General features: G+C 37.2%; 1 protein-coding gene across 1 annotated transcript; it reads left to right on the top strand.

Annotated features, from left to right (window-relative positions):
- The first annotated feature begins 4191 nt into the window (after positions 1 to 4191).
- LOC141738681 (endogenous retrovirus group K member 5 Gag polyprotein-like) lies at positions 4192 to 11181 on the top strand. Its single transcript, XM_074574434.1, has 2 exons — positions 4192 to 6002; positions 7911 to 11181. The coding sequence occupies exon 1, from the start codon at positions 4405 to 4407 to the stop codon at positions 5878 to 5880; it is 1476 nt and encodes a 491-aa protein (XP_074430535.1). The 5' UTR covers positions 4192 to 4404; the 3' UTR covers positions 5881 to 6002; positions 7911 to 11181.
- The last annotated feature ends 10649 nt before the right edge of the window (positions 11182 to 21830 follow it).

The raw sequence follows: 21830 nt of genomic DNA, 5'->3' as shown, positions 1-21830 counted from the left end.
AGATGTAAAATTAATCTGAGAGTGATTCTCCAATCTTAGCTACTCGAGTGAAAACTTAATGCCATGCTATTAGGGGTTTCTTTGTATGGAGTATTCAAATAGTAAGCTTTGCCGTGAACGATCCTGCATGACTTTAGCTGGTAATTCCCCTGAAGTCTCTAGATCAAATAATGATCTTAAAATAGGAGCATCATGTAAAAGAAGTATCTTCATTATGATAATTAGGAGATAATTTTACAGGTACTGTATCCAGAACAGAACTGCTAAGTAGATGCCCTAAATATCTGTAGAAAGTTTTCAGCTGGTTAAGAGAATAATATAAAGGTAAAAAACTTACAGTATTTGTTCTCAAAAATGTATTAGTTAGGATTAATAGTGGGGAAAAAAAAAAGAGTTAAGCCAACAATTTCAGCATAAGAATAATCATTGTAAAAATTACTTAATTAAATGTAAAGTATATAAGCTATAGGGGAAGTTTCTCTTTGTTGAATGAATAATGTTCTTGAATACAGTTCCGATAGGAGCAGTAAGAATAGTCATGAATGGTTGAAAGATAGAGTTGGGTCCATTCAGATAAAGCACCATATGGTATAGAAGTCTGATATTGATCCAGAAAAAAGTGTAAAAGAAACCATAATTAAAACCTTACCTACTGACTAGTATTCTTTCTGCAAGGAATCTCAGTATTAGAACACCTCAAAGAGTGAGGTGGGTATTGCCATACCAAAATTGTTGTGAAACATAGAATCATAGAATCATAGAATCATAGAATTGTTGAGGTTGGAAGGGACCTTTAAGATCATCGAGTCCAACGTTTAGCCTACCCTGACAAGAGCCACTTCTAAACCGTGTCCCTCAGTGCCCCATCTACCCTTTTTTTAAACACCTCCAGAGATGGTGAATCCACCACCTCCCTGGGCAGCCTATTCCAATGTTTAATAACCCTTTCAGTGAAAAAATGTCTCCTAATATCTAATCTAAACCTCCCCTGACGTAACTTGAACCCGTTTCCCCTCGTCCTATCACTTGTCACCAGGGAGAAGAGGTCAGCCCCCATCTCTCTACAACCTCCTTTCAGGTAGTTGTAGAGGGTGATAAGGTCTCCCCTCAGCCTCCTCTTTTCCAGGCTAAACAACCCCAGCTCCCTCAGAAAACAGAAAATGTTGAAAAAGTGGTAGAAATGATAAAAGGTATAGAAATTGAATATAGTTGTTTTTTTTATGAAAACGTGTGTGAAACTAAATTTGTATGTGTATTTCATTTGTTTTTCATGCTTTCTTTTTCTCTTTCTGTTTCTTGGCTCTGTTTACTCCATCTTCAGTATTCATCTGTTTGTATTAATGTTTTCCCCCAATCACAGTTGCTAAAACTGCTGCTGCATATAGTCTGCAAGTTACAGAAAGCTTGTAATTTTCAAGCAAAGAACTGATGCTAAAAAGATTATAAGCTAGAGAGAAAAATAAATACTAGAAATAGACTGCCTGGTGGAAACATAAACCGACTAATTTTATATTAAATGAAGGTATTATATGCCTCTGCATTTGATTGATCAATGATTGTTAGGGCATTTGTCTGATTGGAGTCATGCTACAGAAGCCCCAGAGTGCCCTCAGCAAAATCACCAAGAAGAAATAAAGCAATTTTATTTTTTTACTTAATAAAAGATACAGCTTTTTAATTCAGATCAAACTCTCCATGCTTATCAGAAGGTCTTTCTCTTGCAGGCTGTAACATATGTAATTGGTCCAGTCTGGACATGAATGTCAAAGAAAACTCCACCTGCATTTACTATGCAAAGGAGCTAGTCTGAAAAATGCAGGCAGTTTAGACACAGAAATAAAAACACTTCATTCCTTGAATCACCTATTTTATCCAAATTGTGCAAGGAATATTTGACATAGAAACTCTGAAAACATAAAAAATAAATAAAATTAGAAATTTTACGTTACCTTATATTTCTTTTTAAGCTAGATATCAAAGAAATATTTTTTGATCCTAAACAACATCGTAGAGAGTTTCAGACTTTTTCCTTAGATTAACAGAATTTAGGGGAGAAACTGTCAAGCAGAAATGTGAGCAGAACTTCCTAATTCTTGAATGACTTGGTACTACACACATAGTCCTGAGACTGCCAAATGGAAAAGAGTGGGATGACTCTCAGACATTTAGAATAAACTAATGGAATGGATATAAAATCATAGAACAAAAAAGAGCAGCAGAGGACCCTGAGAAGTTCAAAGGCAGGATTGACAATACCTAAACCTTTCTTGACAAGGGTTTGTTCAACCTGTTCTTAAAACTTCCAATGATTTAGACCCTAAATTTCCCTAGACAATCTATTCTGGGGCTCTTCAGTCCTTTCATGACTGATTTTTTTATTAATTTCATTTATAACATTTGAGTTTTCTTACAGTAATTTCAAGGCTAACCACTAAATCTTTGCATAGGTTTTACGGTCTAGGTTTTTTCTGTCATACTCAATACGTAAGAAACTAGTATGATAGCAAAGTCCTCGCTTTATTGTCTTACTCTTACCTAAACACAACTCTTCTGTGCTGTTGCATCAGAATTTCTGACAAGACAAAAGGAGGGTCTTTGTGTATTTGAAAAATCACTTTATTAGTCCTAATAGTCTTGAAGATTGTGGGGAGATATTAATTGGAAAATTGAAATGTGTTCAAAGGCCAGTTTCCATGATATGAAGTCAGTGTTAAATCTAGAAAAAGCCTTTTGAAGAAGACAATGGCTACAGTATACCGCATTTTGAGCATAAGCCTGAACCCCAAACCTCCTCTGTGGGCTCAAGGCCCAAGGTTCTCCTCATTTATAGTGCTTGAAAGACTCAAACAGACAGATAATTACAGCCTATGCTAAGTTTTTTGCTTAGCTGCCCCAGACTGCTGACCTGTACCTCAGCTGCACTCTCAATATCATTCTGTGGTCAAAATTTGATAGACAAGCCAACTGAGAAGCCATTTCTATAAATGCTCTAACTTTGTACACGGTAAGGACAGCTAGGGTTTGTCACTGTCCTGGGCTTGCATTATGCATGCTCTAACTTGTTATTTGTAGAAGATGGAGCTGTTCAGTTTCTCAACTCTCCTTCAAAGCCTGCACCAAGTTTGATACTAAAAGACTATCACTGTAAAGCTGCTGTAATACTTTGAAATGGTGGATGATGGGAACAGTCTATTGGTACACATAAATTGTGAGGGATAGAGTTCTTCTAAAAACTTTCTCTCAAATCATTAAAACCAGCCACACAATCCGTTATTTCCCTCGGGGTATGATTCATGTTTCTGCCAGGCATCAGAAAGAGGCAAATTCACTGTTTATAATTAAAGTGCTTGCTAATCTTATTTGTAGAGAGAATTGAGAATTTTTGTATGAAGTGTTCTTCCACTAGAAAACATTAATTTGTTCAAAATAATGATAAGAAAAAGATCAGAAATAATTACATTTTAATAACATTTTTGTTGTGTCTCAATATCTTAACAGCTAGGGATTTAGGAGATGGATTTAAGACCATTCTTCCTGACAGAGGATTCTTCCTGATGTAGGAAACAGTATGAGCTTACTACCTAACAATGAAAAGTGTTAGCTGCAGTATGGGGTGGCCAAGGTTCAAGTTCTAGCTTCAAATCAAACAATTTAAGGTAAGGCCTCTTCTCTATTGCACAAGATCTCTTTCACTTTATAAGGTTGCTTTCTAAAAAAGACTCTCTTCTTCCCATCTTGGAATTAAACCACATGCTTAAAACACAGATCTTCCATTTGTTCCTTTGTAAAACTAATTATCACTTTTCAACCACTCCTTTTCATTTAAGTAGTGCATTAATAATGTGTTGTAACTTGAAATGCTCCCTAAATGTAAGTTGAAATGTGTCGGGGCGGCTAGCGGAAAAGTACAAGTATGCAAGAAACTCGAGGGCATGCCGACCTTGCAGATCTGGGACAAATAATTCTGAGGAGTCAGGGAACAGCTGGCCTTGCAGGTCCGAGACAAATAACCTTGAAGAAGTAGGGAGTAGGCAACAAGTTATAACTGTAGCTTTTAGCACATAGCAAAACTGTAGCTTCTAGCATGTAGCGAAACCGCAAGTAGGAGGGATTATTGTAATGAAACATTTAGAGCTAAGCCAATTAGAAATTATAGAATTTATGTAACTGTTAAGTAGCTGTATAAAAGGTTTTCCGACGCGTCTAATAAACTGACATTTTGCTTGCATCAAGCAGCGTCCTGTCTCTCAATCGCGGCAAATTGGTGACCCCGACGTGATGGGGTGGTGAACCGCCTAGCTGAGCGGCTTGCTGCAAGTCCCACGGAACGTTGAATGAGCTGCTGAAAGGAAGCAGGAACTGGCCAGGAATCCCTCTGGATTTAAGAGGTGAGCTGTGGGAAACATGGGGAATCAGATGTCCCCCGCAGAGAGAGACGTATATGAAGTTGTGAAAACGCTCCTCCGGAAACATAAAAAAGATATTTCCGGGCAGGACTTAAAGATTATGCTTAAGTGGGTACAAATGAAGATCCCCACTGTTACGGCCTCCAGTATTTTTACCCGGGAACTTTGGGATGATGTGGGGGTAAAGTTGTGGGACTCAGTGACGTCAGGGAACGCTGAGGCTCAGCGTTTGCTTTCGTGGTGGAGAAATACCTTTGAGGCTATTAAGGCACAGGAAAGGGGCCATAAAGACTCTCCAGATGCTAAGGGGGAACCTCCACCAGCTCAGCCTTTGCTTCCCCCTCCGCTACCTCCGCGACGCGCTAAGTCGCCCGGACCCTTAAAGGCCTGTGCCGCAGGCTACCCTCCTGAGGAAGATCCGCTTGACCCGGGGCCCGCTGATCCCGATAAAGAGCCTGACTTGTACCTCCCTGACCCTCATGATACGTGGGTGAATATTAAACATCAAGCTTTGAAAGAAGGTGACTTGGAAATAGCGCGAACTATAGTCGCCCCTGTTATTTATCAAGGCCGGGGAGTGCAGTGGGAGGCTTTGTCCTTCCCTGTGATTAAAGAGCTGCGCCGTACCGTCACAGAACACGGGCTCTCTTCCCCATATTTTGCGAGCCTGCTGTCTTCTGTCTTTGATACGTACGTTATGACTCCCCATGATTTAAAATCGCTAGCGCAATTGTTATTAACCCCTTCCCAGTATTCCCTCTGGGAGTCGCATTGGAGGGGGGGCCTTCAAACTCTCCTCAACAGCTACATGGGTAATAATAATGCTGCTCTTGCCGCACTGACCATGGAGCACCTTATGGGTACTGGTCAGCACTCTGATCCAGCGGCACAGGCTCGAGATTGTCCACGAGAGGCCCTGGAAGAGATCCGTGAAGAAGCAAAAAAGGCTTTACTCAAAATACCCGATTCCCGTAAACCTCAAAAGGCATTCACCTCTATTACGCAGGAACCTCGGGAACCGTACATGCAATTTATCAATAGACTTAAGCAAGCTTTAGAACGCCAAATAGATAATACCGAAGCTCGAGAGATTTTGCTATTAAAATTAGCAGTTGAAAATGCTAACGCCGACTGTAAAAAATTACTTAAATCTCTCCCTAACCCAGCTCTGACTTTGGTTGAAATGGTAGAGGCTTGTAATCGTATTGGTACTGTAGACCACAAATTTGAAGCGATGGCAGCTGCTTTCGCAGCTATGAGAGGCATGTCTGGAGGAGGAAATTGCTACGGTTGTGGTAAACCAGGCCATATCAAACGAAATTGTCTCGCTTCTAATGGGGGAGCTAAAGCCCAAGTCCCTGGGATCTGTCCCCGATGCAGGAAGGGGCGTCATTATGCTAATCAATGTTATTCTAAGTATAATTTCCAAGGGCAGCCGATACAGGGAAACCGCTTGCGGAGTGCGGGGCAGTGACGCGCACAGACACAAGTATCGTCGCCGGTGAATCGAGCCATGCAGATGGGTGTGACCCCGCCACAAGTCTTCGCCCAGCAACAGCCGGTAGCGCCGGATTGGACCTGGCAACCTCACACGCAGTAATGTTTCTTGATTCCTCTGTTCGTTTATTAGCAACTATTTCAGGTCCTTTACCCCCGAAAACACAAGAGCTACTATTAGGGAGATCATCAGTAACCTTAGCCAGACTTTTTGTATTGCCTGGAGTAATTGATGCGGATACCGTTGGGGAAATTAAAATCATGGTCTGGACCCCATTTCCCCCTTGCACAGTACCCAAAGGAAGCCGCATTGCACAATTACTACTGATCCCGCAGAACGCAAGCTCTCTTTCGCCTCACCCACCTCCGCAGCAAAGACAAGGAGGTTTTGGATCTACTGGGGATCCACAGATTCTCTGGGTACAGTCCATTTCCCAGAAGCGACCACTTTGTCAATGTACTCTTATTCACGGCACTCAGCAAGTAATCCTAAATGGGATTATTGACACAGGGGCCGATGTTACCGTAATTTCACAGGCGAAGTGGCCTCCACAATGGCCTTTGGCAGCTGTGCCTCAGGCACTAGCCGGAATCGGAGGAGTTGGTAGAAGCCACCAATCCTCGGAATTGATCCAAATCAAAGGCCCAGAAGGACGAGTGGCTTCCGTCAAGCCTTTTGTGCTGCCTGTTCCTATGGTCTTATGGGGACGTGATGTGCTATCACAATGGGGAACTTCCATTCAGTCGCATTTTTAGGGGGGGCCATTGAGGTGCGCGACACCCTGAAACTGACTTGGAAAACTCAGACACCCATTTGGGTAGATCAATGGCCCCTACCACTCGAAAAGCTTCGCGCTCTCCAAGAACTGGTTACGGAACAATTAGCAAAAGGACATATAGTACCTACTACTAGTCCTTGGAATTCACCTGTCTTTGTTATTAAGAAGCAATCTGGCAAGTGGCGCCTGCTCCATGATCTCAGAAAAATCAATGATGCTATGGTAGATATGGGAGCTCTGCAGCCAGGGCTCCCTTCTCCAACTATGATCCCCCGCAATTGGCATCTCACCGTTATTGACCTTAAGGATTGCTTTTTTAATATTCCACTACACCCTGATGACGCTGCCAAATTTGCTTTTTCAGTCCCAAGTGTCAATATGCAAGCCCCTGTGCAACAATATCAGTGGGTTGTACTGCCACAGGGAATGAAAAATAGCCCGACAACTTGTCAATGGTATGTCGCTAAGGTACTTAGCCCTGTCAGGGTTGCGTTGCCTCAAGTTCTGTTATATCATTATATGGATGATATCTTGATGGCTGCGCCTCACCTTGAGCTCATGGAAAAGGCCGTAGCCCTTGTCACGGCCGCAGTCAATTCGGCAGGCCTCTGTATTGCGCCCGAAAAAGTCCAGAAAATGCCCCCTTGGACCTACTTGGGTTGGCGCATCAGGACCCAGACGATAGTTCCCCAACCTGTGCATATACAGGCAGACATTAAAAATTTGCACGATGTTCAAAAATTATTAGGGACCACTACTTGGGTCCGACCCTTGCTAGGAATCTCCAATTCAGACTTAAGCCCTTTGTTTGAACTCCTCAAGGGAGATTCCGATTTACGCTCCCCTCGTCGACTGGGTCCTGAAGCCGCTGCCTCATTACAAAAAGTAGCGGAAGCCATCGCCTTACGGCAAGCACACCGCTGTGCGCCTGAATTACCCTTCAATTTAATTATTTTGAACCCTGCACGTCAGCCATATGCTTTGATTTTTCAATGGGACTCTAACAATCGTGATCCCTTATTAATCATTGAGTGGGTCTTTTTACCCAACCAGCCCACTAAAACAATTTGGACGCAACATGAAATGTTTGCTTCCTTGATAATTAAAGCACGGAAGCACTTGCTTGCCCTGTCAGGGATGGACTTTGCTTCTATCTGTTTACCTGTAACTAATATGTACCTACAATGGTTATTCCAACAGTCTGATGCTTTCGTGTTTGCTTTAACAGATTATTCGGGTCAACTAACCTCACATCCTCTGTTCCACAAGCTTCTACATGCTCATTTTAACTTAATATCCATACCAAAGAGATGTCACCAGCCCCTCCAAGGCCTTACTGTGTTCACCGATGGATGCTCTATCTGAAGGAAAGAAAGTAACAAAGATGGAATAGTTCATTCCTTTTTTGCTTCATTTTGTCTTCCTTGTGGGACCAAACCCCCGAAGAACTCCCCTTTATCGTGAAGGCAGAAGCAAGAAGACAACTAAAATTAGAGAAAAAATCTGATTGTGGTTGAATACTTCAGAAATCTGTAAAGGGATTTTCTCAGAAGTTTGAGATTTTCCCCTTTTTTCTCCTTTTTGCCTCTGACAAACATAGTGAATATTTAATGCAATGTACTGCACATGAATTGCTAAATAAGATTTAATTCACATCTTCCTTTGAGATAACCTGGAGGTTCTTCGATTCTATGAACACAGTTGCCTGCTGATTGCAACCACTCTGAATAATGGATTAAAGGCCTATCAAATGAAACAGGATGAATGTTCACATCAGGGATGAAAAGATTTGTATTTAAAATGTGTACATTAAAAGATGCTTTTTTCAATCTACTTCATAAGCTGAGAAATATGAATAAAAAAAAAAAAGGTATTATTAGAGCTTCAGATTTTCAGAGCTTTCACGGAAGAAATCTCCAGCTAAAATGAAAGCTACTCTCAGTAAGTACCTGCTGTGCAAATAATGTTTAATGGGATTAAGAAATCGAACTTGAAAAGTGTGTATAAAGTGCCTAATCACAAAAATCTTTGTATGCCCAGATTGTTCTTTCTCATATTTTCAAAGCCTTTCAGAACAGAACTGAGAACAAAATATGAAAATGTCAGACCTTTTCCTCTAGATTTCTTGCTTGAATGGGAATTCTTTATACATTGTGTATAAAGAAATATTTCCCAGGAGGTGTCCAGGATCATTTGTACCAACCAGAACCATTTTGCCGTATTGACACAGTTTCGATGATTATGAAAATGAAATAAGTTCAGGAAAACACACATCCTGCACAAAGTGCTTAAGGCCCACAGAATCATTATTATTCAATTTGGCTGAAGATGTTCCCCACAAAGACACTCTTACAGCAGGCAGTCCCTTCTGGCAATTTGAAATCACTCTGTGAATACGAGACCGATCGTGCCTTCACAGATTGTGCTATTGTGCTATTACTGCTTTATCCCTTATCACAGAAAGCTGTTTTTCATCACCTATGAGAATTTTGGTAATATGGATAGAGCAGCACTGAAAAAAATCTCCTTTTTTGTGGAAAAAAGAGTAGCTAGATTTAATAGTGACACAAGTTAAACTTCTGAATTACATCTTGGTATATATACAAATATTATGAAACCCATATTTAGTTGCCTATATTCTTTTGTGAGATCCTCAACCTTAGTGCTCTAACTACATTGCAAATTAACTCCAAGTAACATTGCTTTAAAAAAAATGTTGTGTTTTTTTTTTTAAAAATACAGCTCAAAGGTGGGATGTTTTTTTTCTATGAACCACAAGTACACTTAGTAATTGACTGTGAATCTACCTAGGGTTAACCTAAAGACTAAAAGCTTAGTCTAAAACCATTGTTCTTAACAATAAGTCAACTCTTATTAACTAAAAGTGGCTTTGCTTCAGGCCTCATGTAAATAAAATATAACTAATTGGAGATCTGAGCAGAAACTAAAGTCATACAAACGGCAATCTCCCAGTTCTTTTAATTTGATATGACATAAGTCCATGTACAGCATAGCAGCAGGGAATCATAAGCAAAAGCATAATAGAACTCAGAAATTACATAAATTTGAACACTTTATATGAGACAATTCATCACAGATAATTTTGGATTAAAATGCCAATGGAAATAAATTTGTAATTTTTTTATTATTATTATTCTATTATCATAGTGTATTCACACAGTGAGACAATATATGATAAAATGATGACAGTGAGGGTTGTTGAAGACTTTTTAATAATATATATCAAATTTTATTTTCTCCTAGCACATAGATAGCTTTAAATTTGCAACAGAGTCCTTCTATGCATCCAAACACTCTGAGAATTCTGACTTTTTACAATCATATATTCTATCTTTAGTAAATTAATATAAAACAGACAAATTTTAATAGCATCATATATATCATTAATGAAATCACATCAGGTAAAGAGTTATAAAAAGAGATTGGAAATAGATGAATGAAATGTAAGTTGAATTGCCTGAAGAATGTACCTAAGAAACACAGTTTCACCGGGCACCTTTTTTTTTTCTTGATAGTGTGTTCTTTGCAAGTGTTCTTTGCAAGAACTCTTGCCGTTTCAGCCTAAGAGGAAAACTGCTCTTGAGATTATTTCTGAGCAAAATCTGCAGCTTTCAGAGCAGTAGGCATTTAGAATTACAACATGGGTCATAAATCATACCGTTTAAACAAAAACTAGTTAGCATTTTAATCTGTTCATTGCCAATTCCTGCCCATGAGGGTAAAACACAGCCATGCAAACATTTGATATAACTCAGGAGCGGAAATCTTCAACACAGAAGGGAAAGAAAACCTAAACAACTACAGGCACTAAAAGTGTAAGATTAACTCAAAACAGTAATTGAAAAGTGTGGTGATGTTGCCTGTGAAAATGGTAATTGATGAACTCTTTGCTACATAACACTTTCTTTATTTTTGTTGAGCCATTGGCTTTGTATAATGCATTTGCATAAAAAAACAGAGTAGAATTTTCTGGGTGAAGTTCCTGAGCACTCTTAATTTCTGTGGACATGTGGCAATTTCAGGATACGCTCAGCTCCTGACATAACCAATAAAAAATGCTAGATTATGGTATGCAGTAGAAAACAGCTAATTCTGAACTCTGACTAATATCTTTGGGGTTATAAATAGGTTTACTAGATCATGTACAGTACCTGAAACTGATAGTATGTCTCCACTGTAGACACTGTCTTAAAATTTCCATTTATCAGACACAGTAATGTTTTAGGCATAATGCTATTATAATTAAAATACCTCATCTTTCATCAAAGATTTTTGTGAAATATATAGACCCCTCCTTTGGACAGTTACAGTTGGTAGTTATGGGGAAATTATGTTGGATATTGTTTAATATGGATTCTTAAATTAGTTTAGATCCTGTTGCAAAACAGAATGTGCTTTACCTTTCTCTATAAGAAGTGAATGGAAAGAGGTCTCCTCAGTCTTTTTCGAAATAAAATTTTCATACAAATATTATGACATCATCACAAGTAGCTGAGTGTTTTGCCAAAGCAGTCATGATATGTAAATGTCTTGTGTGTATGTGTGGAGGTGCTGACACCTGGAGGTGTGTGGGAGTGGCCCCTGTGGAAAAAGTCCTGTGCTGGACACAGCTGGTTCCAGACAGCTCCAACAGACCCCCAGCAGGGCAGAGCTGAGCCCATCAGCCAGATGGTGGCACCTCTCAGAAAGTGTATTTAAGAAAGGGCAATAACACCAGAAAGCAGAGAGGAGGAGGGAACACAAACAGTGAGAAACAGTAGAGGAAACACTGAGTTTGCAGGAAAAGGAGAAGGAGGAGAAGGAGAAGGAGAAGGAGAAGGAGAAAAAAGGAGAAGGAGAAGGAGAAGGAGAAGGAGGAGGAGGAGGAGGAGGAGGAGGAGGAGGAGGAGGAGGAGGAGGAGGAGGAGAAGGAGAGGAGAAGGAGAAGGAGAAGGAGAAGGATGACGACAACAGCAATGACAATGACGATGTCAAGGACGAGGAGGAGAAGGTGGTGTTCCAGTTGCTGGAGCAGAACTTCAAGCTTTGAAGCCAGTGGAGGACCCATGACAAAGCAGATAGATATTCCTGGAGGAACTGTGGCCTGCAGAGAGCACACACTGGAGCAAAGGAAAAGTGTGAGAAGCAAGGAGTGGCAGAAAGAAACCACTGTGTATTGAACACAACTTCCCCCCACCAACCCCCTGCAGCTCACAAGGGGACAAGCAGTCTGGTGTAGAGCAAATTTGAGTCTAGGAAAGAGGGGAGGAAAGGTGTTTTAATGTTTGTCTCTTCTTTTTCTCTACTACACAAACCTATTTCAATTTGCAATAAATTAAAGATAATTTTCCCCAAGTCGAGTCTGATTTGCTTATGATAGCAATTGGTAACTGATCTTGCTGTCTTTAACTCACCTTGTGAGCTTTTTCATGCCGTTGTCTCCCCCTGTCCCACTGCAGAGTGGGAGTGAGTGAGAATCTGGGTCAGTTTTTGGCTGTTTGCCAAGGCTAATCCACTGAAGAAAGCAAAATTCGTATGTGCTTTGACCACACTGAAATCATTACAAGTCACTCAGAATTTGTGGAGATGCATTTTTTTTATCTATCCACTGCAGAGTTGATGCTTCTTCCACCATTGTGTAGAAATCCAAAATTGTCAAAGAGAAAACAGCACATTTCTTCAGCCATCAGGGATAACATAGATATCTCTGCTTAGTGATGAAGGGAAGTAAAATAATTTATAACAGTCAAATATGAAAATGAGTTGCAGAAGGTTCACTTTAAAGTGTGTGATTATTAAAGGTAAGGCAATTATTTTAATAGCAGGTTTAAACAGTGCAATATTTTTCATGAAGAGTATGAAACCAGAAGACTGCTGGTACAGAGGACCTAGTAGCACCAATACAAAGTAGTTTGCAAGATGAAGGCCTACAACTCTTCTTTATAATGCTGTATTACACAGCCATGTATCTGATTTCTCAACAATGGCTTAGTTTCTATAATTGTTTTCTGAAAATTTAAATAAACTTTGGGAGTGCTGCTGTTCGAGCTGTATTGTTGCAGCCAATTTTGCACTATTAAGAATGCTAAATGAGAAAAGCTGGATTAAGCCCTACAGATACATTCTATAGTGTTTGCTGAACAGTTTAGATTTACTGTGTGAGTTAGCAATAGATACATCACAGCACGCGGGGGACACTTTAAAGAATCATTATTATTGCTGTTTACTGGTGCGGAGGTTTTTTTGCAGTGTAATGTGCTGCACAGTAGAGTAATTGCTTTCAAAAGAACAATAAGTATCACTCCCCAGTGAGGGTGTTTTATGGAAAAATATGTTGTCTAAAATTAACAGGCAGTGATACATTTTTCCTCTAGGTTCACTTAGCTATTTTAGTTTTGTCTCACTTTATATTTTTTATGCTTGAAGAAATCTTTTGTATTAACTTTGCTACTTGAACAGGGCCAAGTCATAAACTCAGGTAGGTTTATTACTTCCTTCTCCATTGCAGTTATCTGGCTTTTGTTATGGTAAACAGCAAATATACACAAATATCTCATTACCATACTTCCAAGAGGTGCAAGTACATAAACTGGAACTCTTATCATATAATGAAATAAATATGGTGCAATTTAAAAAGCATGTAAGCATTTCAGCAGGAAACACTAGTTTAAGATGGAGTGCCTGTATCCAATGTCAGTGTGTCGGCTTACAGAGAGCTTAAGCAACACTAGTTCCTCATGACCAATAGCATAGAGGGAGTAAGGATGACTTGCATGGTAGTTCACTGATTTTAGCTTCCCAACCCAACATACCATGTGCCAGCTTGTTCAGCTAGGAATAAGGCTGTTTGAAGTCATCTTAAAGTTCCCCTTTAACTGCTCTGCCAAGATAACATCTGAGTATCATTAGTGCCTAAAATTATTTATTGACTAACTTTGCATCATTTTTTCTCAAAAGTGAAAAGCCTAACATACCATAATATAAAATGAAAAACTTTAACAATACAAAATTTCATCTAATAGTGTTATCAACACAATCATTTGACAAAAAAAAATAGATTGCTATTACTCAGAAGGACAATATGCCAATTAGTTTGAATGCTGTTTAGTTTTGTGCTAAAATGCATAACATTATTATGATGAGTATTACCTAATGGAACTTCACATGGTATTACTCACATAATGCTCTTCCACCACTGCTTACCAGCTGTAAATTCAGCTCCTAAATTCTTTCCTACCTGTCAGAAGATGCTTCCTACTTAAAGATATAACAAACTTTGAAAGAGTTCATATCTTTAATTTCTTTTCAGGCCACATTAGGTTATTCACAGTGTATATTTAGTCTGAAAACTGTATATCTGACAGCTGAGATGTGAAAGAATAAAGCAAATAACAGAAAAACAAACAAACCAACCAACCTACCTTTTACAATTGTCTGACTAGCTAATGGAACAACAGAAAAGAGAAAATGTCTTGTCAACAATGTTATAGATCATTATATGTGGTCACTTCATGAATGATTGCTAAATATTTTAATATTGAAAATATGGAATCTCATTCAGAGATTAAAGAATTATATACCTGGATATAGAACATTTGACAATTTAATGAATTTAGAATTCTGGCTTTGGTTTGGTCTTACTAATTGATTCCTTTTCTCATTATTCAGAAATAGTTTATCCTGAAATGTAAGAGCTTTTAAATGTTTTTATTTTCAGCACTCACTAGCTTTTGCAACTATTTAAGGAAAATCAAAGGGATTCAAATTCAAAAGTTAATAAATGTTAAATTATGGAGGAATAATCTGTCTCTAGCAGCAAACAAACCAGAGAAGCAGCAGGAAAATTAGAAGCAGGAATGACAGAAGAAAGGCAGAGATGATGGGAGTCAGTAAGATTTTTCTTTTTTTTTTAATGAATACTATTAAACTAAAGACTATTGAAAACCTAAATATAATTTTAAAATAACTAGCTCCACTTTGGAGAGAAAAAAAAAAGACACCAAAAGAAAATGAAAATAAAATTATAGGAAAAGCTAGTTCAGTGTTGTCTGGCATCCTGTTTCAGTATTTTCCATGTGCCCAGCTGGCTGGTGGGGTTCAAGAGAACATCAGGGCCAAAGACAGAAAGAGCTGAAAGTCAAAAACTGTCTGAAGAACATAAAAAAAAAATAGATTCTATGAGTATTTCACCTGATAATACATTCTATTAAAAATTATTCACAACAGCTCTAAAATACTTAAAGATCTAGGAGAAAATGGGAACATTCTTTTTCAGATCATCAGTTCTGATGCTTGACACACAAGACACACAAGGCAAACATGCCTCTTCACATACTGAGGCCAACATCTTTGGAAACAACATCTGTCTGGAAGGAACAGAAATTTTTTTTTTTTTTTTTAATTTCCAAGACTGACAGCTACCTGAAGAGGATTGTGCTCCCTATCATGTTTTTTAGAAACACACTAATCCTTCATATACACAAGTATATGCTTCAGCAGATAATAACTCTAACATACAATATGCTAGAATCTCCCCAGAAAATAGTTTACAAATTTACTAGTAATTTGAATCTCGTTTGTTTCAAAGAATATTAGGCAAACCTAAATCCCAACATATAATAATAAAACAACATTTCAGGATACATAAAAGAAAAAATATAATTAATGTGCTTAAGTTGAAACAGTTATTAACTTTTACTAAAAAATGTGGCAGAATTTAAGTTTAAAACTGAAACTATGAAGTGGGTTCTTGCTTGTTTTTCCAGAGTTTTCCATAAGCATTTTTAAATATTATGTCCTGAATGGTTTTATAAAGCATTTTAAGACATTGTGACAACTGCAGTGGAAAGCCTAAACATCCATTAGATTGATTGTTTCATTAAGTATTGTCACTGAGGACCTCAGTTTAGAAGCAGAACTGTGAAGCAATGAAATTCTTTCACTTTTTAAAATTATTTTTGAGGTTCCCCAAATCTTTTTATTTCTTTCACCCAAGTAGAAGTTCTTGCAGTGAGTAAATTTAAGAGTATTATGTTATATACCTTTAATTTAACTAAGTTTTCTGAACTGTCTTAAAGAAATCAGGAATTTAAGAGCTACTTTTTTTTCCATTCAGCTTAAGTAATTTCCTCAATTCATTTAAGTCAAAATAAAATTGTGTTAGTAGCAATAAAAGTGTCTTCACCTGTTTTTTTAGGATTTAAATAGGCATAGAATTTGTACTTTAAATTCAATTGCTAACTTGCACTAAAAAGTAAGAGGATAACTGTATTACTGGAAATCATTAACATCCTTTAATTTAGAAAAACAGTATTACAGAATTGTTTTCTTTTTACTGTACATAGGCTGAAAAATGGACAAATCTACTACAGAATACATATTGATTTTATATGCTCAATAATCCTAATGTGTATATATTAGAATATATCTGTTATCTAATGCAAATAAATCTTATTTGTACATGACTAGATCAATGAAGACACCTCATAAGAAACATAACTCTTGCTGCCTCTAAACCCAGAGGCCTCTAAACCCAGAAATCGATATAATTAAGCAGAAATATTTCCCATAATGATCCTGATAGCTATGACTGCTGTCTCAGAGCAAAATAAATACATCACCTTGCTCTATTTGTGCATGTTATCTGGTGCAAAATAATTTGCTTGGACATAAAGTACCAGGACATAAAGATCACACTATTATATCAGCAGCAGCAATCAAAACACATTTAAACCTTATCAGCTACATATCAGCTACATGGATGTGAAGTGCTAATGCAGAAACTTTGATTTTTTTTCTCAAAAAAAGTGAATCATGTACATGCAAACAGAGAGGTTCCCAGACCAAGAATTTCTTCACATCACAGAATGACAGAATCACAGAATGGTAGGGTTTTGAAAGACCTTTGGAGATCATCTAGTCCAACCCCCAAAGCACTCAAGAGCAAGCAGGTTTTCATGCCAAAATTAGAGAGTTAGGCGTAGACCAAACAAAGGAAAGATGAAGGTTATTCATTCTAGTAGTATCATGAATATACGTAAATTAAATGTCTAATACAACTTTCACCCCTCACATCTGTTCTTACTTAGATGCTTTGTTGAAGGCATATGAAGATAGGTTAAATTATGTGGGTAGACTAATATCTGCTTCCAGATATGCCCAGAACTAGCTGTGTCTCTAGAAGGAGGAGCAGCTAATGTCCACAACTAATAAAACACCTTCTGCTTAAAGGAATTTGAGCTCTCATATCCAAATAATACTAAGTGAAAAACTGAATAAATGAAGGAAACAGATTGGAAGCACGTCAGTTTTAAAACAAGTTAAAATACATAATGATGGGTAAAAATATTAGATATTTTAATTTTCAAACTATTGAAACAAGTTTATTTTCTCATTATTATCTCATTATTCACCTTACTTTGAAATAAGGCAAATTTTGAAAATTATATGAAATGTTCAGTGAATTATTTATATTATGGTTGCATAAACGGCCAATATTGTTTATCAAAGTTTCATTAATTTAAAAGTAATATATATTTCCAGAAATAGAAATCTACAAAGGAGGTTATAATCCTAAATTATATCTTTGAAACACTCAAGTATCCCATGATAGTTAGTGGAAAGACAATCAGACTCTGGAAGTGTCTAAGCAGGTGGTTCTCTGAAGGGATTTTCCTCTCTGAAACAGACTGTCAAGAGAGCCTACATGGTAAACTAAGCCTAAATATATATCATCTAGAAAGTCCAAGTGCGGATGAATAAGTCTCGCTACAGGAGACTCAACGAAGAAAAAAAAAAAAGCATATATATTAGTGATAAAGTGGAATAATGAAAAAGAACACTATGCAAAGTCAAATTATCTTTCTTAACTTCCTGAGACAGGCTGACTTCATTAAAGCACATACAGAGCTTCTTAGAAGATCTAATTCCTTCTGTAGCCCCCATTTCTATCCCAAATTAGTGAGTTTCTTCCTTCAGAAATAATGATTTCCAGCAGTGATCAGGAAAAAAACCCCTGCGTATCTCAAATATGATTTACCTAAAAGAATACATTCTGGACCATATTTACATCCTGCCTTACCTAACTTGTTTTTCACATGTTTGACATAAGGAGACCAGATCATAACAAATTTCCCATACTGGCGGTGCAGGGGGAGAAAGAAGAAAACAATAACTTTTTTTAAGAATCCAATTTAAAATGTGATTTACTTTGATTCAAATACTAAGCTGGTATGTTGAGATTACCATGTGATTTTATAGAAAGAAATTTGCGGCAGGAATTGGACCAAAGGTTTTTTGAGGTATGCAAAAAAACAAGGTGGGGACTCAACTGTATAAAATGCAGAAAACTGCAAGGCAACACTGAGTGCCTTGAAATATTATCTTTTTAAAAAGTTATTAAATTTCCCTCATGCTATCTATGAATTAAGTACCCTCATCAAAAGCACTCAGCATGAACAGGTCATAAATTAGACGTGGAAAAGAAAAAAAAAAAAGATGAAAAAAAATCATTTCCAGATTCATTGCACAAATTATCTATATGCTTTCAAAGAAGATGAAAAAATCTTTTTTAAAAAATGACCTACTAATGCAATGGAAATAATTTCATTACAGATGCAAGATCTACAATAACATCATATTACTAAAATATCCTGTGATTATCTTCCCTACAGGAGTGGGGAGGATTAGGCAAGTGGAAGAAAATCAAGAATAATACTAAAAAGGGGGGGAAAGGTTACTGTCAGAAATATTCAAATAGCTCAAATTTCTTTTTCAGCTCTGTGACCATGTGAATAACACTGACAGTAGCCCAGCCAGAGAGCTTGTGTAGTTATTTTCCAAGGGCTAGATTGAACTTGCATTCTGCCAAATCATAAAAAAGTGGGTTTTTTCAAAGTTTAACACTTAAAATCTAAATCTTAAAATCTGTCTGTCTATCTACCTATCTATCTGTCTGTCTGTCTATCTGTTTGGAGGCCAGGGAAATTGAGCTCCAGTTGTCAAGATGTGCATTCTAAGTTCAGAGCAACACTGAGCCGTAGAACCCAGAAATAATTGGTTATAGAAGCCCATAAACTGCATGGGACTTCTAATAATGAGTGATTAAAAACTAAGCTAAGGAAGGGTGTTCTGTTCTCCTTTATACAACAATTTGTTGGAATTGGCTCAGTTCTTTTACTCCCTAGCTGGAATGCCCAGGCTGCATTTTGATTTTGATCTCTTGTTGGGTGGTGACCAACTGAATTAAATGAATGGCCTTCATGTCTAAGATATGCTTTGATTTTCACTGTAACTTGGCAGATCCTGTTCAGCACTGCTACTGAGCTTCATGGGATGCTACAGTCAGCAGAAACCTAGCTTAATGCTTCAACCCTCAGAGATATAACAACCAGTAGGAGGTAAAGGGGCGTTGTGCAGGGAGACCACAATAGAAGAGAAAGAACCTTTTGGGGTTTTCACAGCTCTTAGACTGATAAACTTAACTAGGCTACCAAGGAGACACATCTTTTAGAATAAGGACTTTTTCTGCTAAAATATATTATATCATGTACAAAGAAGACTTAGTTGCTTGGCCTGAGAAAACTTATATTGTCAGCAGTTAACTTGGAGGAGATGAAACGGAGCACAAATATAATTGGTTTCATCAGTGATCAGAATTTGACCAGAAAATTCCTTTACTCCATAAATTTCACAGTCGTAGTTGTGGGTTTTTTCCCCATTTAAGAACCTTGACAATCTTCTGGGATTTAGATAGCTACTTGATAGCTTTTCCAGTCTTAATCAATATTCCAAAAATTCACTAGTAGATTCTCATTTGAAAATAAGTTCTGCAATATTTTACTAAGCAAACCCCTCACTCAACTCAGCGAAGAGAAAATTTACCAAAGAAGGAAATATTGACTAAACCCTTAGCTTTATTAAGATCTCTCTAGATCAAAAACCAGCTTAATGTAAGACAACATTTCAACTGTATTACTTAAAAATTATGTGTGTAAAACTTCTAATCTACTAAAAGATCCTACCTTATGTGTGAATTTCACATTAACTACAGTAGTCAGCATGATGAAAGAACACTTAACCTTGGGGGATGACTCAAAAGCACAGGCAATGTAGCCAAGAATCATGTAGATTAATACCGAATCAAGGCTGAAATGTCCAATTTTTGTACTTGCTGTACTTACCAAGACTTTCTGTACACCTGTAGTATTTTATCTTATATATGCAAACTGCAATACTTTTCCATTGCACTTACAAGAAAACAGGAGAAGCAATCCTGCACACTTTCAAGTAAGGCAGCACAGTAAAATTAGGGATTACTCTGCTCCATCAGCTATTTTTCGAAGTAGCCCGTACCTAAAACACACTTAGGATACATTTGACATTATGCTAAGCTTTAAGTATTACACAATGCATAAAATGTTTGCAGCAACTTTTTACTTTCATATTTTTGTACTTATTGTATTTGAAATATAATATAGCAGGAGTTGTTTACTTGAAAGAAATTTAGACATTTAGCTGGACCACTGATGAAAAGCCACTCAGGCCATGGACATTATCCAGTGGAAAACAGCCTCCTCCCCCTCAGATAATCTAACAAGTGAAAAAAATAATTCACAGTCGGATCACTTCCCTTATTCAGCTAATTTTGCAGTTATGTATATTGCCTGTGTCAACATGGGTGAATGATAAGTAGGGGGCAGAAGCGTAAAGGGAAAAATTTAGGCCCTATTGTTCAGAGACAAATTAGGGCTATTGTTGAATTAAAGTGACCATTTGAAAAATGCCTCGTTTTCCACTGTCAGTGAATGGAGAGACATGAATTACAGCATTAGTTCACATCAAACCACGAGCAATTTTGTAGCAGAAGGAAAAAAAAAAAAAGAATAAGAAAGAAATCCAAGGGGCAGGGGAAAAAACCTCTACAAAAGTAACCTCCAGCATTTTAAATTATCACAAATAAGTATACCACTTGCCAGAAAATTATGAAGGTGAAATCATATAAAGAGTAGAAAAAAACAAAACATTCAGAACTAAAGTATAGCACAACTAAAGTCAATTACTATGTACAGGGATCAATAAAGGAATATATTCATTTTTGCTATAATTCTTGTACGTTAATTGCTACTATTCTAATTCTATTGCTATTTACGACTATTTTGCATTGATTGTCTTTAATTACCAGAAGTTATTTTTATTACTTTTTTTTGGTATATTACTTATTTTGATAGAAGTTCCAATTATAACAACAATAGCAGCTAAATTCAGCTTAATAAGGTCCTTGAGAATACGAGTTCTGTCGTGTGATGGGGAACAACATGAAAGATTATGGCAACCTTGCTGTGCTTCATATCTATTCTGTCTGGATATAAATTGATGCTAGAAACATCTCACAGGAGTGAGATTTCTTTAGTCAAAATGCATAGTACCCCGGATCATGACCTTGTCTTAGAGTATCTTATCAGTATGGAATGAATGGTTATACTAGAAATATTTGCTACTTTCAGTGTCATTCACACATACAGTAGCAATATAGCAACCAGAAATATTCTGCAATTTTGCAGCAATTGAAATCATGATAACAGCATTTTAATGAATATAGTTGTTCACAAATAGTTCTTTATTTACCCCATCAAATTAACAATGGGTTGACAGGGTCTGCTCTTCTCATAGTACATTTTAAAATGAGCTACTGAACTGATAAGAATCCCTACATAATACTAATTGCATCAAAACAAATAAAGTACCATACTATACTTTTATGGCCCCAATATATGCTCAAGGATACTCTCAAGTCCTTGCATATTCTAAATATTTCCTTTTTACTATGCCTTCTTGTGCTGATTTCCAGTATTTTATTAGCCACTTCTCAACTCTGGCTGATTATTTTCACTTAATATATTTACCTGAATTTATAAGCTAAAGTAAGCTAAATTAATACATTAAGTATAAATTGTTTTGTCTTGGATCTTCGAATTTCTTCCCATTCTGAAGGTATGTTATTTCTGGTTTACTGATACATATTTATCCAATCTGTTCTTAGAAATCTTCCAGTACTCTTAAAAACTTCCAATGAAACAGTGCTACATTATCTTTTACTTTTGGAAAGATTTTCCTAACAGTCAGATGAATCTCTTTGTCATTGAAACCT

The sequence above is a fragment of the Larus michahellis genome, chromosome 1, assembly GCF_964199755.1.
Source record: "Larus michahellis chromosome 1, bLarMic1.1, whole genome shotgun sequence".
Taxonomy (NCBI): domain Eukaryota; kingdom Metazoa; phylum Chordata; class Aves; order Charadriiformes; family Laridae; genus Larus; species Larus michahellis.
The sequence above is the reverse complement of the archived record's forward strand: the minus strand, read 5'-3'. Positions and strand labels throughout refer to the sequence as shown.

Coding starts and splice junctions, on each gene's coding strand:
- LOC141738681 (XM_074574434.1), top strand. CDS start 4,405: ATGGGGAATCAGATGTCCCCCGCAGAGAGAGACGTATATGAAGTTGTG.